The 14453-nt window shown below is 36.5% G+C and overlaps 2 protein-coding genes across 3 annotated transcripts; both read left to right on the top strand.

The window, feature by feature from the left end:
• Nucleotides 1-5264: 5264 nt before the first annotated feature.
• On the top strand, nucleotides 5265-10456 carry LOC134799104 (uncharacterized). 2 transcript variants are annotated; one of them, XM_063771500.1, is made up of 3 exons: nucleotides 5265-5504; nucleotides 5794-6819; nucleotides 8900-10456. In XM_063771500.1, the coding sequence occupies exons 1-3, from the start codon at nucleotides 5447-5449 to the stop codon at nucleotides 9415-9417; spliced, it is 1602 nt and encodes a 533-aa protein (XP_063627570.1). In that variant the 5' UTR covers nucleotides 5265-5446; the 3' UTR covers nucleotides 9418-10456. The 2 variants fall into 2 exon arrangements, with proteins under 2 accessions (XP_063627570.1, XP_063627569.1); XM_063771499.1 differs by having other exon boundaries at nucleotides 5266-5504; nucleotides 5791-6819; nucleotides 8900-10190.
• Nucleotides 10457-12504: 2048 nt separating this feature from the next.
• On the top strand, nucleotides 12505-13556 carry LOC134799621 (ATP-dependent Clp protease proteolytic subunit). The gene has a single exon (XM_063772060.1). It carries the CDS (start codon nucleotides 12735-12737, stop codon nucleotides 13464-13466), a length of 732 nt encoding a protein of 243 aa, XP_063628130.1. The 5' UTR covers nucleotides 12505-12734; the 3' UTR covers nucleotides 13467-13556.
• The last annotated feature ends 897 nt before the right edge of the window (nucleotides 13557-14453 follow it).

Below are 14453 nucleotides of genomic sequence, written 5' to 3'. Positions count from 1 at the left end.
TTCTCAGATGAAGTAACAATTTAGCTGGTAATGTTATTGGTGCAGCAAAAACCACATGGTTCGTATATGGCAGCTATGGTCTTCAGAAACCCTCTTTGTGTAAGCATTAGCATTTTTTATCTTTAGGCAAATCATATCCTTTTCTAAGTCCCATTTTAAATCAAGAGTTTTACAGTTTAATCTGTACTAGCATCTGTTATGTTCTTCTGCATAAGCTCTTTAGAGTTAGAATCCATATCATTTTACTGTTTTTTGTACAGACTCATCACTTCTTTGACTCCGTTCAATCCTGCCAGATATTATGTACATAGATGTCGCTGGTTAGACTCTTTAAACGTTCATCATTGGTACTGAATAAGTGATGTTTGATGGTAGCATTATGGGTAGGTAGATTTGATTACAAAGGGTACACGTATAAATCTGTAATGTATAAGATTCTCTTCTATAGCTGGTTTAGATATATCTTTCAGGCACATGAATCTTGTGACGATGACGTCTCTGTTACCTGGAGCAATTTTGTAGGGCACAATGCTCTATGATGCTGATTCCTTTCACCACAGTGATGGCAGGTGTGTGTCTTTCTACAGGTAATTTGTTTATGGCCAGTTCTCAAACAGATGTAACAACGGTTAGGTATTTTACCTTTCCTTCCAGCCAAGGTCTTAAATTTCGTGCAAACGTCATTGTAATGATCCCCTTGACAAAATATACATTCTAATTTCCTTCGTTTATCAGATGCCTGCGCATTATTCGATTCACTATTAGCCTCGTATGTTCTTTTCTTAGGCGTGAATGTATTTGAAAAGGTTGATGTATTTTTTCTAAATTTATTTGGTTTTTCCCTCATATTTATAACTCTATGTTTGATTCTCCTATCGTTGGATTTCTTCGCATGTTTATCTCTTATGTGTAAAGTTTCAGTAGTAAAGGTTGTTTCCATATCTTTAGTCTCAACGCTTATCCTCTTGGCATCTTCTTTTGCTGATATGATAGCGTTTAGTTGTTTTCTTATTTCTTCGATGGATTCAGTCTTCAATTTTAGTTTCATTTCATAAATGACGTCTTCAGGGAACTTTTCCATGAAAAGAAATCTTAAATGGTTTTGATTTGTGTCCTCTCCTAGGGACTGTAAGACTCTTAGATGTCTCTCGAGTTCATCTAATGTCTTTCTGCAATCTTCTGGCTTCGTGGCCTTCTTAATCTTATATAAGGAAGAATAGTGAGCGTCAACAATCTGCACTCTGTTGCCGTATCTCTCTCTCAGAGTATCTATGGCAATCTTATAATTGTCATTCGTGGTTTCTAAACCATCGATTATGGTTTTGGCTTCATCCTTTAATGATGCTTTAAGGTAGAGTAGCTTATCAACGTCTCGTATATTCCTTTGATCAATGTTGGAACTAAATTGGTCCCAGAATTGAGTCCATTCTAGAACGTCACCATGAAAAGATATTAAATCCAACTCTGGTAACTTGCTCCTATTTTTTGTAGGATCAGATTTGACTTGTCTTGTATCCTTATCGGCTTGAATTCTTGTATTAAGTTCAGCTAAAACTTCATCACCCTCTAGCTGTATGGCAGTTAAATTTGAAATCTCATCGGCGTTAGGATCCTTAGATAGATTGAAGTACTGATAGAGATCACTTTGAAATCTTCCCAGTATAGATTGTAGTTTGGATGCGATGATAGCAGCTTGCTCTAACCCATCCTTTCCCCATGGACGACACGCACATAGCTCTGATGCTTTTACTTGATGCTCTTTGATGTTTGTGGCAAATGTGGACAGGCGATTCAGCAGGATAGCTTCCATAGTTTTCTCACTCTCGTTCTGGAAACGCATTTTTAAACAAGTTATCACAACAGAACTCAATAATGTTGTCAAGTACTTTATAAAATTTTCATATTTCCACCGAGTGTGAATTACTGGACCAACAGGAATGTCATCATATGACAGATAATATGTATATGCATGTAGTCTGCATGTAGTTGTTATATGAACATTATTCAAAATGAATTCAACTTTCTAATAAGTACAACATGACTAACATGATGATGATGATGATAAATTCTCAAATTACTCATGGAATACACCAAAATTATTTATTATTAGAGTTTCATATACACCACATACTATGGCATTATTTAAGTATACAACTTGTTCTCATTATATCAACTAAGTGTAGTTCCTACTTACAGTACAAGCCTGTACTGTATGTATGGGTATCTGTACATACATACTCACGTTCAGTATTTACTTTACCAAATGTGTAGTTTACCTGACACATTCCATATGTTTAAAACACAGACTTCATATCACCAAATATTTATCATAATACTGTGTAGTTATTATTTGAATATCACTCTATTATTTCATCATCACTGTAGAACAATATTTAGTACTTATTGTCATATATGTTGCAAGCGCCATCTATATCTTAGAGATGTAAACACTGTATAAGGTTAATGAACTTAGCTGGACACGCTGCCGCGTGTCTAAATTTTACGAGTAAACGATTCAACCTTTGATGAATGCAATTTGACAGTAATAATACCCAATATTATGGGCTGTATACCAAGTTAACACTATATTAATCGTGTTTACATACCTTATGTCTTTGGTATAACAATCTTTATCCTCCTCCTCATGTAGAGAAGTAGCTTGGCGTAGAGACGCCTTGGTTTCACGCTCGACTCGAAAATTGTCAGTTCGTACGCTGACTACGCTGTATTTCTTGAAATTCCTATTTCATAACAATATATTAGTTGGGTTTCGTACTCAAGTGCAACAAACAATAATTTTGACCTCTGACCCAACGATAAGTACCTAATTCCTCTCAGGTATACGAATTAGTGCTTACGCATTAAATAATATAAACATGTCAAGTCACATAGAAATAAGCCATATTTCCTTTATGTAAGATCACATAAATATCTAATTATTACGTAAATTATCACTGTATTTATGATCCCGTGGGTAAGCCCTCACGTCTTTATTTATTTATTTATTTACGCGTCGTAATGGCGTAATTTCTTGTAACGAAGTAATTGCGTGACGATTTCTTTGTTATAATAGTGCATTCGCTCACAATCACACAGGATACTCAATAATCCTCGTACTGGGTTTGTTTAATTCACATAAAACGAAATAATATAGATCGATAATTAAAATCGATGATTCAAAGTGGATCCTATACCGCATAGGTTTTTTACCTTTTATTTACCTGTCACGTACTCGATTAATCCACTTCCTCAAAATTTCACACATTCACAAAGTACTCACCTTTGTTTTATTAATAACTTTTCACTTGTTTTATTACCTTTTATCACTGCACAACAAACAAATAACAAACACTCATTAAAACGTTCTTCAGTTCTCGCACTTGTTCCGCCATCTTGTGAAAACGAATGAACTACGGAAATACGCTCGCGCCACTCACATGAAAAATGGCGCGACAAATTGAATCATCAAGTCGTATTTATTTTTGAGTCATAAAACTCATAAAAAATGCTACTTTAGATTAATATTTTGAATCATAAATTCGTAATTTGTTTATTACATAATATTCAAAGTCGTGATATCGTAATTACGGCTTTCGCGAAATAAATTCGGTACAACTTTCAAACGCAATATTCATCCTGTAAAGTTCAAAATCGTTTAGCAATATACAAACAATTTAGATGTACGATATGTCAATATAGGTGGCAGCACTGTATGAACGACACTATCCACAGGGTGACCTTTGACCTCTTAAAAATTTGTATTTTATTGTCACAAATACTACAATTAATCATGATTATTGAATATTCATGCAGTATAATACTAGATTATGCACACTTGAACATGTTTTAGTATGTTTTGATCAGTTTATTTTACCATTTCTTTGTATATTTTAGTACAGATTTGGTAAATGATTTATAAGATAATTTCATGAATTTATGTGGGTTTAAATCAAATCCAAGACACTCTTCCACCAATTTTTGTACCGACGTTGATACAAAATGCTAAGATAAATTGATTGCCTGAATTCAAGTAACTTAAAGATTCTAAGACCTTATTAAATTAAACATGAGTTTACCATCAACTTGACATGTATACTTTTATCTTAAAGAACTCATTTCTGCTTCGCTTATATTATTGGGAGAGAGGTCAGTTATTCTGTGGATAATATGTGCATGGGACTAACCAGTCCTCTTTTAAATACATATACTTAGCTTTGAAAGACGATGGTCTCGCTGTACGAAGCTGGCGTCCAGCACACGTACCACTTTATACAAACCACTTTATATTAAGGACTTTTATTTAATGAATCAATCATAAGTTTACAAACTAACTCGCAACTTTCATACGAGCGAAAAAAGGAAGTGTGGTTTTCTTACCATAGACAGTATAGAAGCTGTTGCCAGGTGTAATATATAATACATCGCGGAAGTCCGCGACACAGCTGTCCTTAAAATCGAAGAACCTGCCCATCGAAAACTGGGAACAAGTCTTGAAACTTTCTCTCCACTGCGTACGATCGCTCCTTTGCACTTCGATAAATGCCACTCCACACGAGAAGCTATTTAATTTCCCTAGGAGAACACCAGTCGGCGAGTCGCTTCCATCATGGCTCGTTCCGGGACCTGTCTTACTTAAGAAATTTGTTCGATCGAAAACAGACCCCTACGTAGAAGAAGTCGAGTTACTACACAGTAATCCGAACTACTCGTATGTACGACGACGTAATGGCCAGGAGTCTACCGTATCTAACAGACACTTAGCGCCTCTTCCCTTATCGGATGATGAAGGCTCTATACCCGACGGAACGGCTACTGATGGAGGATCTGATATTCCCACATTAGACGAAGAACAAGAAAATCCTGTTGATGCAGGTACACTTAATAATGACCAAGAGATCTACAGTACTCCACCACAAGAAGCTCCGCCTTCACGGATCTTCCGTAGATCTACGAGGTCTAAGAAGATGCCTCAACATCTTAACGACTACATCCTGGACCCGAACGAAGAAATCATAGAGGGGGAGAATGACATATAATCTCCTTTTGCCTTCTACATATTGTCTATGATATTGACATACGTGTTTTAGAAACCTAATGTCTTTCCTATATGTCTAATTATCTTATGCATACTTCTAGTTAATTAAAGCCAATTTCCTTTGGTATTTCGTTTCTATGTATCAAACGTCAAATTGACATTGACAGCATTTGTAGATCAATCAATGCATGACAGTTGCCGATTATGTTGTCAGGTTGTCACTTTTGTGCCTTGCGAGAACGTTAACATTTTGTTTTGTGTTATTTTATCAATAATTGCTATTAAAATACATATAAGTGTTGTTTAATATCATTGCCCACGTTTTGGTATGTTGCGAATACGTACTGATAATTTATTATAAGCAACCTATGATTTTATTAACTAAACCATTTGTGATCAACTGATCACCATATGAGCAAGCGAAGTTTATCAACGGGGACGATGGTAGCTACAAAGCATAAAAACAAAGGTATATATTTTTTATAGTATAATAATTACTATTATAAGGTACTCGGCATAGTAACTATATCAGGGTGCCTACCATAGTGTCTCACAATTGTGTCGCTTAACTTCAAACTCGGGTAAATCCATTCGACCGTCTCAGCATAACCTACCCTATTACCTTTATTTAATACCAAAATTGCATAATCTGACAGATGGATTTACCCGAGTTTTAAGTTAAGCAACTCAATTGATATCATATGATAAAAATTGACAACTTTTTTTTTATTTAAGTACAATAATTATTATTTCAGTAGTACCATGCTCAACCCCCGAGCCGCAAGCAGATTCTCCATCAAGAGATAGTGATTCAGTGTGTGACTCCGAAGCGGCCAGCCCAGTCCCCTTCCTCTGCACTCAAGATGGAGCGGAAGGCGAAACAGATGTTGTCTGGAACTATTACACACCAAAGGCTGAACAAACAGCTGTGTCCCGAATCAAAAATTCCACACCACTCAGTAGGAAAGCAAGAAAAATATCAAAAACTAAACTAATTGACCGGCCAACACCTAAACGCAAAGTTGTCAGTAAAGTATCACACAAAAAGACTGCACTATTCCAAGAGCTGATGGAATTAAACCAGAATGTGCATGAATTGATTACTAAGAAACGGTCCAGTGAAGTTACTGACGAAAAACAGTCTGGAAGTGAAGAAGACATTTTTAGTGATTCGTCCGGCCAATCTCCCAAAAGCTGCTTTAAATCATCAAGGTGTCTTAGAAAAAACCTCTTAAGTTCAAAATTTGCTAAACCGGATACGGAACCAGCTTTGGAATCTGATGATTCAATGAATGAGTGCCTTATTAAAGCCAGTCAGGTTATTGAGGAAAATATATTAAAAGTAACACCACCGAAGAAACCTAGATTTGAACCAAAATCAAAGAATATTAAGTCAAGTATAAACTTCCAAATGGATCAAGATTCTATGGATGCCATATTAAATAGCATTAAACTGGACTCTCCTTTATTAATGCGTACAAAGAAGGCTGAATCTCCAAGCCTTAATAATGATTCTTTTGATAACTTAGTAGGAAACTTAAATGACAGTACATTAGACAGGCTAACACAGGCTCCAAACAGTAAAAGTAAATTAAACAACTCGAAAAGCACATGTTGGATGATAGATGATATAGTTTTGCATGATGACAGCATGTCTAAGTCATTTTTCGGGCGGCATAACTCAATGCCGGAGTCACCATCAGTAAATAATAAGCCATCTACAAGCGGTATGGTTATTACACGGTATAGCTCTATGCCACATGGAAATACTGAAAAAGGAACAGGTTTGTTAATTATTCACATTATTACACCCCTATCACACAAACAACTAAATTTTGCAACTGATTGGACAACATAGCTGAAATTAGCTGCTTAAAAAAAATTATATTATTATTAGTGTCCGACCGAAGGTTCGGTTTCGGTTTCGGTTTCGGCCAGTTTCGGCCAAAAAATCATGTTTCGGCTGTAGTTTCGGTTTCGGCCAAAAAACGGCCGAACCTTTCGGCCGGGCCGAAACTTACGAAATGGTACTTCGGACAAAGACCAAAAGTTGGGGAATAAGTAGGACAACAATATTAATACTTACATATATGAATACTGATTAATGTATATGTACAGAAATTAATTGGTTTATTATAAAACACAATTCCAGTAATGAGGGCGCCACTGGACGGTCGACGCAGTCTTAAGAGGCTGTCAATACCTATAACGCGCACACTGTCTAATTGTATCGGAGTGAATGAGATAGCACTGTCGCATGTTACTGGGCCTGGGCAAGAGAATAATAAGAAAACTCATCATCTTCCTCGCGTAATCCCGGAATTTTTGCCGAGCCGTGGCAATGGGAATGGGAACCTGGGGTCCAATAGACAACTAATCCCAAGAATTGGTGTAGGCACTAGTTGTTACGAAAACGACTGCCATCAGACTGACCTTCTAACCCAGAGAGTAAACTAGGCCTTATCGGGACTAGTCCGGCTTTCTCACGATGTTTTTCCTTCACCGAAAAGCAAACAGTAATCAAATATCAAATTCGATGTCTTTTTCGCTCTTATTCACTCACTTATTCAGTCATTTTCCTATCTACCTCTAATGGCAAATTTTAAGCGAGGCTAAAGGCTACGCTCAACTAGTGCCGCAAAGTTGATTTTCTCAATAGTTAATATTTTGCGAGCCTGAACAGCTGACTATTGATTAAAACGAAGAAAAATCCCTTAAAAATGTTCCCAGTACAGTTTTTCATACGAATACGCGACCTTAGCCTCACCTTACTTTTTACCTCAATTTACCATTGGTTTGTGTTAATTGTGTTCCACGTGTCCTCTACTTCAGCTTATCCTTTGGCCTCGCTGAGCCTTGCTCGGCCTGCGATCTCACTTTTTAATACAATGGACATTGGTTGGAGTATGTGCTCAACTACTTATCCTGAAACCTGAAGCACGGCTTTGACTTCGCATGAAAGTTCGCCTCACTGGGGCACTTCGGACTTTTAGGCCCAGATGAAGATCGGTACCCGGCCTTGCGATATTGTTACCAAAAAATTTCGCGCTCGCTGCGCTCGCGTTTTTGGTTGGTTTTATGATTGACCCTGTATCTACATGTTAGCTTGACTGGTGAATGAATAGAGTTAGCCCAATAAAATTCTGCAATGATTTTGATAGCATACGCAGTGCAACTAGTGCAAATGTTATTTATACGTCATAATTTCATAGAAGTTTTGACGTTTAAAATAACACTTGCATTGCGTGTGTTATCAAAATCGTTGCAGAATTATCTTGGTCTAACCCAAGTAATTTTCTTACAAAACTGCTTAATTAACATCAATCTCAAGGACATTTGGGTATTGACAGCCCCATAATATGTGTGTAAAAGCGGTTTTATGTCATTTTTTCAACGATTTTAAGAAGTCTAGAAAAGTTTCGGTTTCGGTTTCGGTTTCGGCCGAAACTAGAGCCAAAGCCGAACATTCGGTTTCGGTTTCGGTTTCGGCCAAAAAACATGTTTCGGTCGGACACTAATTATTATATTTAGTAAAAGATTGTTTTAATAGCATACTTTGGAATTTATTTAAAATAAAAATAAATAAAATAAAATGCATTTATTTCAGACAACATGGTCCATATTTTTTAGTATAACTTAAAAATTTAAACTTATAACTAAGATTAACTTATATAACTATCTTAGATGCTAAAGATAAATGCAGAGAGGACCTTATCAGGCCTGTCCCATCTGTCGGCCACAATGGTCAGAAGACTGTTTATGTTTTCTTTGATTTAATAAACAAGTATATTGTTAAGGCACAATGCTCCAAAACTTCTAAATTATGACAACAAAAATATTTATAGCACATTTATACCATTTCAGATCCCAGTGACTCTCCAATCAGATGTACTCAAGATGAAATCAAGAGGAAACATCAACTGGCGCGAGAGAAACTTCTCGCAAAAAGACTTCTACCATTCACTTCACAGTCCAGTCAAGTTCCAGTTCCACAGCCAACGGAAACTAAGAAAAAACAATTCCAGCCTAAATTTGCCAGTACAGTGAACAAGGTCCCTAATTCTACTAACAATGTTGCCAACACAGTGACCAAGGTACCTAATTGTACTAACAATGTTGCCAACACAGTGACCAAGGTACCTAATTTTACTAACAATGTTGCCAACACAGTGAAGAAGGTACCTAATTTTACTAGTAATGTTGCCAGCACTAATAACAAAATACCTCCAAAAGATAATAGTTCTTTAAATCAGGCTTCCAGTATGAATTTTCAACAAAATAATGCTATGATTAGTGATAAGTCAAAAGATATAAAATTGCTTATTGAAAAGAAAAGGCAAGAGGCTCTGTTGAAATTAAGACGCCGCCAACCGCAGAAATAAAATATAGGCATAGCTTGTCTATATGTGCTTTATCATAGAAAAGAAAACTATAGAATACATATACAAGAGCCCGTCTAAGGGTTGTATTCCATCTGTTGAATATGTTGGTTAAATGTGCGTCTCACTCTCTCATTCTCATTAAGCAAAATGTGAGACTTACATACACATTGGACCAAGATATTGGACAGATGGAATACCACCATAAGCTAACTTTGTATCGACTATACCATAATAAAGTGTCATTATAAGCCAGAGAAACTTTACAAAAAAAAATCACCTAAAAACGCAAAGCCCGATGAAGCTGTATTTTTGGATACTGACTTTGGCTGAAAAATGTTAGCAAAATTTTATTTTATAAAAAAAAAATACAACACAGCTCTATTCGTCGTCGTACTTATAGTATAAGCCCCATATAGACGATTAACTTGCATGCAATTTTCGTTAAGCTTCACAAACAGATCGTTGTCGTTAGCAATATATCGAATATTACATGCAAGTTCTTGAACCATCTCAATGCTTAATTTTCCCAGTGGTAACAGAAGAGCAAAAATTTCCAGCTGTTACCAAGAGTACAAGTTGGTGGTAACTGGTAACATCTCGGAATAACTAAAGGGGCGCGCCTAAAAACGGGTTGCGAACCATTGTGATAAGAAGAGCGACTAAATTATGATAAAATATGTATAGTTTAAGTAACATATATGTATTATACTGAGTTTGTAATCAACTTTTTTTATATATGTTTTTTTTTTTCACCTTTGAACCAATATGCCCAAGACTTAAGAAGTTGAAAACTAGTTCGTTTTTTTAGCATTAGAAAGAACTTGCAAGAAGGTAAGCGATCTTGACATGTCTTTTAATTGAAAAACGCTTTTTAAAAATCAGTAACTATTACTTATGAAAGCAGAAGAATATAAATGATCGTATTAGATTCATAATTGTTACATATTTGCCATAACTTATTTTTAAAATGTGTTTTTCAATTAAAAGACACATCAAGATTGTTTACCTTATTTCTAATGCTAAAAAAAACGAACTATAGTCTTACCTTAAAGCGTAGTATAATATATCTATACAGACAGACAGAAGGTTCGAAATTGCATTGTATGCACATACGGATGCCCCCGCGTGCCCTATTGTATGTGAGCTGAACCGCCTAGAACTTGGCTGATTTTAAAACCAAAATATTATTTTGCTAATCCGCGAAAAGATAACGTGCTAGTCAATCAGTGCTAACCCGTTATACTTACTTGCGTATTTTTACATGCAATTAATATTCCCACCCTCCCACCGCAAAAATAAATACGCAAATAAATATAACAAACCACCACCAAAAGAATAAACTTCGACACGTGTTTCGCCTCTCTACGAGGCATCCTCAGGAGTTGTTGACGGTCTGACGCCCGGCAACGGAATGACCTGTCTAGAATGGTCGGCCATATTTATACCTTGACCACTCCCCCTACCGTACAAGTGTGAGTGAGATGGAAAAATTCGTAATAACGGCGATGACGCAACATTCAATTGTTCGTTAAGAATCATGCCCCTATTGTTGTACCTAATTATTTCCAGTTGTTCCAGAACACCCAAACGCAATCCCTTTTCGCAAACATGTAAAATATCAAAAGAATGATTCTCAGATAAAGTGTGACCTGTATCTAATAAGTGCTTTGCAAAATTGGACTTCTCTGGATGGTTATGTCTATATGACGCAACATGCTCTTTATACCTAGTAGTGAAACTACGGCCCGTTTGCCCCACATACACTTTATTGCAATCGTCACAGGTAAGCTTATAAACTCCAGACTTTTTCCCATTCTCGATCTTATCTTTGCCATTGCAAAGCTTTGAGTGCAAAGTATTATTTGTCTTAAAGGCCACAGGAATGTCGTTAGACTTCAAAATTTTGTAAATTGCATCAGACAACTTGCCAACATAAGTTATGCTCGCTTTATATTTTTTAATCGGTTCAGAGGATCGTGCCGCATACAACATAGTGTTGACCATACTATTCCGCTTTTTCCTGATGATACCATCCACAACAGACTTATCGTAACCATTCGAAACTGCTAAGTGATAAATATTATTTAATTCAATCTGATAGTGTTCATCAGAAAGAGGCACAGTCAACATTCTATGCACATAACAATGAAAAGCAGCCAACTTATGCTGCCACGGATGCGTGGAAGAAGCCGGGATAACTGTATCGGTATGTGTAGGCTTACGGTAAATTTTGAACTGATGCCTGTTGTTTACTTTAGTGATTGTTAAATCTAGAAAATTCAATGAGTTGTCTTGCTCTAGTTCCTTTTTAAACTTAATTTTATAGACATAACCATCCAGAGAAGTCCAATTTTGCAAAGCACTTATTAGATACAGGTCACACTTTATCTGAGAATCATTCTTTTGATATTTTACATGTTTGCGAAAAGGGATTGCGTTTGGGTGTTCTGGAACAACTGGAAATAATTAGGTACAACAATAGGGGCATGATTCTTAACGAACAATTGAATGTTGCGTCATCGCCGTTATTACGAATTTTTCCATCTCACTCACACTTGCACGGTAGGGGGAGTGGTCAAGGTATAAATATGGCCGACCATTCTAGACAGGTCATTCCGTTGCCGGGCGTCAGACCGTCAACAACTCCTGAGGATGCCTCGTAGAGAGGCGAAACACGTGTCGAGGTTTATTCTTTTGGTGGTGGTTTGTTATATTTATTTGCGTATTTATTTTTGCGGTGGGAGGGTGGGAATATTAATTGCATGTAAAAATACGCAAGTAAGTATAACGGGTTAGCACTGATTGACTAGCACGTTATCTTTTCGCGGATTAGCAAAATAATATTTTGGTTTTAATTAGTATGGATTTCCGCAAAGTAACGCCTGATTCTATTCACTATTGGCTGATTTTGTTTTGATTTGCTTAAATTTTAGCAGTTCTGTGTCCTACTCTAGCACAGACCAGCTAAATCTGTGTACTCTAGCCATCTAAAATCGCATGGCATTTGTTGCAACGTTTGAAGAAGCCCTATTAATCCAACCCGAAACGTGCATAAACAAAACGCCGTTAGCTATACGTCATTACGTATTTGTCAAAACAGTGTCAACTGTCAAAATGAAATTGGAAAATTAACATAAATAGTTCTGTTAATAGCTCCGAAACTATCGAAACTCGTAGAGAAAGTAAGATAATTTGGTAACTTAAATTATCATTAGACACAGTGCAAGTACCGTAAATACTAATTTCAAGAAAACAATAAAAACATAACCTACACTTCGAACCAAAATTGCTGATAAACATAATACGAAATCTTGAAAATGGCCTTAAAATACTCTCGCCTACTCGTGAAAGCAGTTACTGCAGGCGTAAGTAGGTCTAATGTAAATATTCATCGGCATTTAGTGAGCAGTTCACCTGCAAGACTTGCTATGGTGCCTATAGTCGTTGAGCAAACCGGCAGAGGCGAGCGTGCGTACGATATTTACTCTAGACTTCTTAGAGAACGGATTATATGTCTTATGGGGCCTATAAACGACGATATAAGCTCTCTAGTCGTCGCGCAGCTGCTATTTCTACAGTCTGAGTCAAGTAAGAAGCCAGTACACCTTTACATCAACTCTCCTGGCGGGAATGTGACTGCGGGACTTGGTATTTATGATACCATGCAGTATATAACTCCTCCTGTTGCAACTTGGTGCGTCGGTCAAGCTTGCAGTATGGCATCTTTGCTTCTTTCCGCTGGCGCTCCAGGAATGAGACATGCTCTGCCGAACTCCAGAATAATGATTCATCAGCCTTCTGGTGGAGTTCGAGGGCAGGCTACTGACATACAGATCCAAGCTGAAGAAATTTTGAAACTAAAAGCGCAAATCAATCAATTATATGTTAGACATACAGGTTTGGCTATAGAAAAGGTTCAAAGTTCTATGGAGCGTGACCACTTCATGTCTCCGGTAGAAGCTAAGGCCTTTGGTCTGATCGACAATGTTCTGGAACACCCAATGTCTCATGCAAATGATAAGGAACATACTGCTGGAAGTCACTCCTAAATTGTGATCTGTATAAATCTATGTGATATTATGTCCAATGTTACATGAAGCATATACTTATTAATTAAATAATTTTGTTAGTTGAAAGAATTGTTTTATTGTGGATAACTGTTGAAATCACATTTTCTCTTGGGCTGCAACTATAATGGAATGGAAGGCCTTTTTATAGGCTATGGAGTGGTTAAACGCGGAAACAATAAACATAAATTTTGATTGAATGTAATGCTTGCAGTAGGACTACAGTTATTTTGAAGATATTAATTTCAAGCTGCACCCTGGTGAGATTTGTTTTTTTTTGCTTTTATATTTATTAATTCAACAACACACACATTGGTTGGTGTGAATAAAAGAACACATTCTTAAAAATATGTTTATTAAATTACCTATCTAACTTAAAATAACATAATGAGGGTTATTACAACAATTGTTCAACTAAAGTTAAAAAACAATACAAAGAATATTTATGTCATATAATGCTAACCTTCTTTCAAGGACATGTCTCATTGATAAATTAAATTAATTACTTATGAGTTATGTTCTTATTTCTAACATCTTCTGTATACAGGCTGGCCAAAAAATAACTACATTCCCGTTGCCAGGGAGGTTTTGGGAGTATACTGAGCAACTTTTACTAAGGGACCAACCCCGAAATCGCAAAAAAAATTTTTAGCTGTTTCATACATTTTGGCTGGTCCATTTTCCATGGGAGGGTGATTTTTTTTTGCGATTTCGGGGTTGGTCCCATAGTAAAAGTTGCTCACTATAATACAAAACCTCCCTAGCAACGGGAATGCTGTTATTTTTTGGCCACCCTGTATATTATAGTAGGTACTGTGCAGTTGCACCCAATTATAGTAGTTACGAGTAGATCTGCGATCTAACACGTAATAATGATTACACTTGTTTGAGGAAATAATTTTCTTATTTGTGAAATGAGAACCACTTTACCACTTTCACTCTTCATTATAATAGGCGTAGTGAAGTGAC

This window comes from Cydia splendana, chromosome 18 (assembly GCF_910591565.1).
Source record: "Cydia splendana chromosome 18, ilCydSple1.2, whole genome shotgun sequence".
Taxonomy (NCBI): Eukaryota; Metazoa; Arthropoda; class Insecta; order Lepidoptera; family Tortricidae; genus Cydia; species Cydia splendana.
This window is presented reverse-complemented; position numbering and strand designations above follow the sequence as displayed.

Bases quoted from the DNA above. Each gene is read 5' to 3' on its own strand.
- LOC134799104 (XM_063771499.1), top strand. From the start codon at position 5,447: ATGAGCAAGCGAAGTTTATCAACGGGGACGATGGTAGCTACAAAGCAT. The intron at 5,505-5,790 runs GTATATATTTTT...TTATTATTTCAG, and splicing joins TACAAAGCATAAAAACAAAG to TAGTACCATGCTCAACCCCC. The intron at 6,820-8,899 runs GTTTGTTAATTA...ATACCATTTCAG, and splicing joins AAATACTGAAAAAGGAACAG to ATCCCAGTGACTCTCCAATC.
- LOC134799621 (XM_063772060.1), top strand. From the start codon at position 12,735: ATGGCCTTAAAATACTCTCGCCTACTCGTGAAAGCAGTTACTGCAGGC.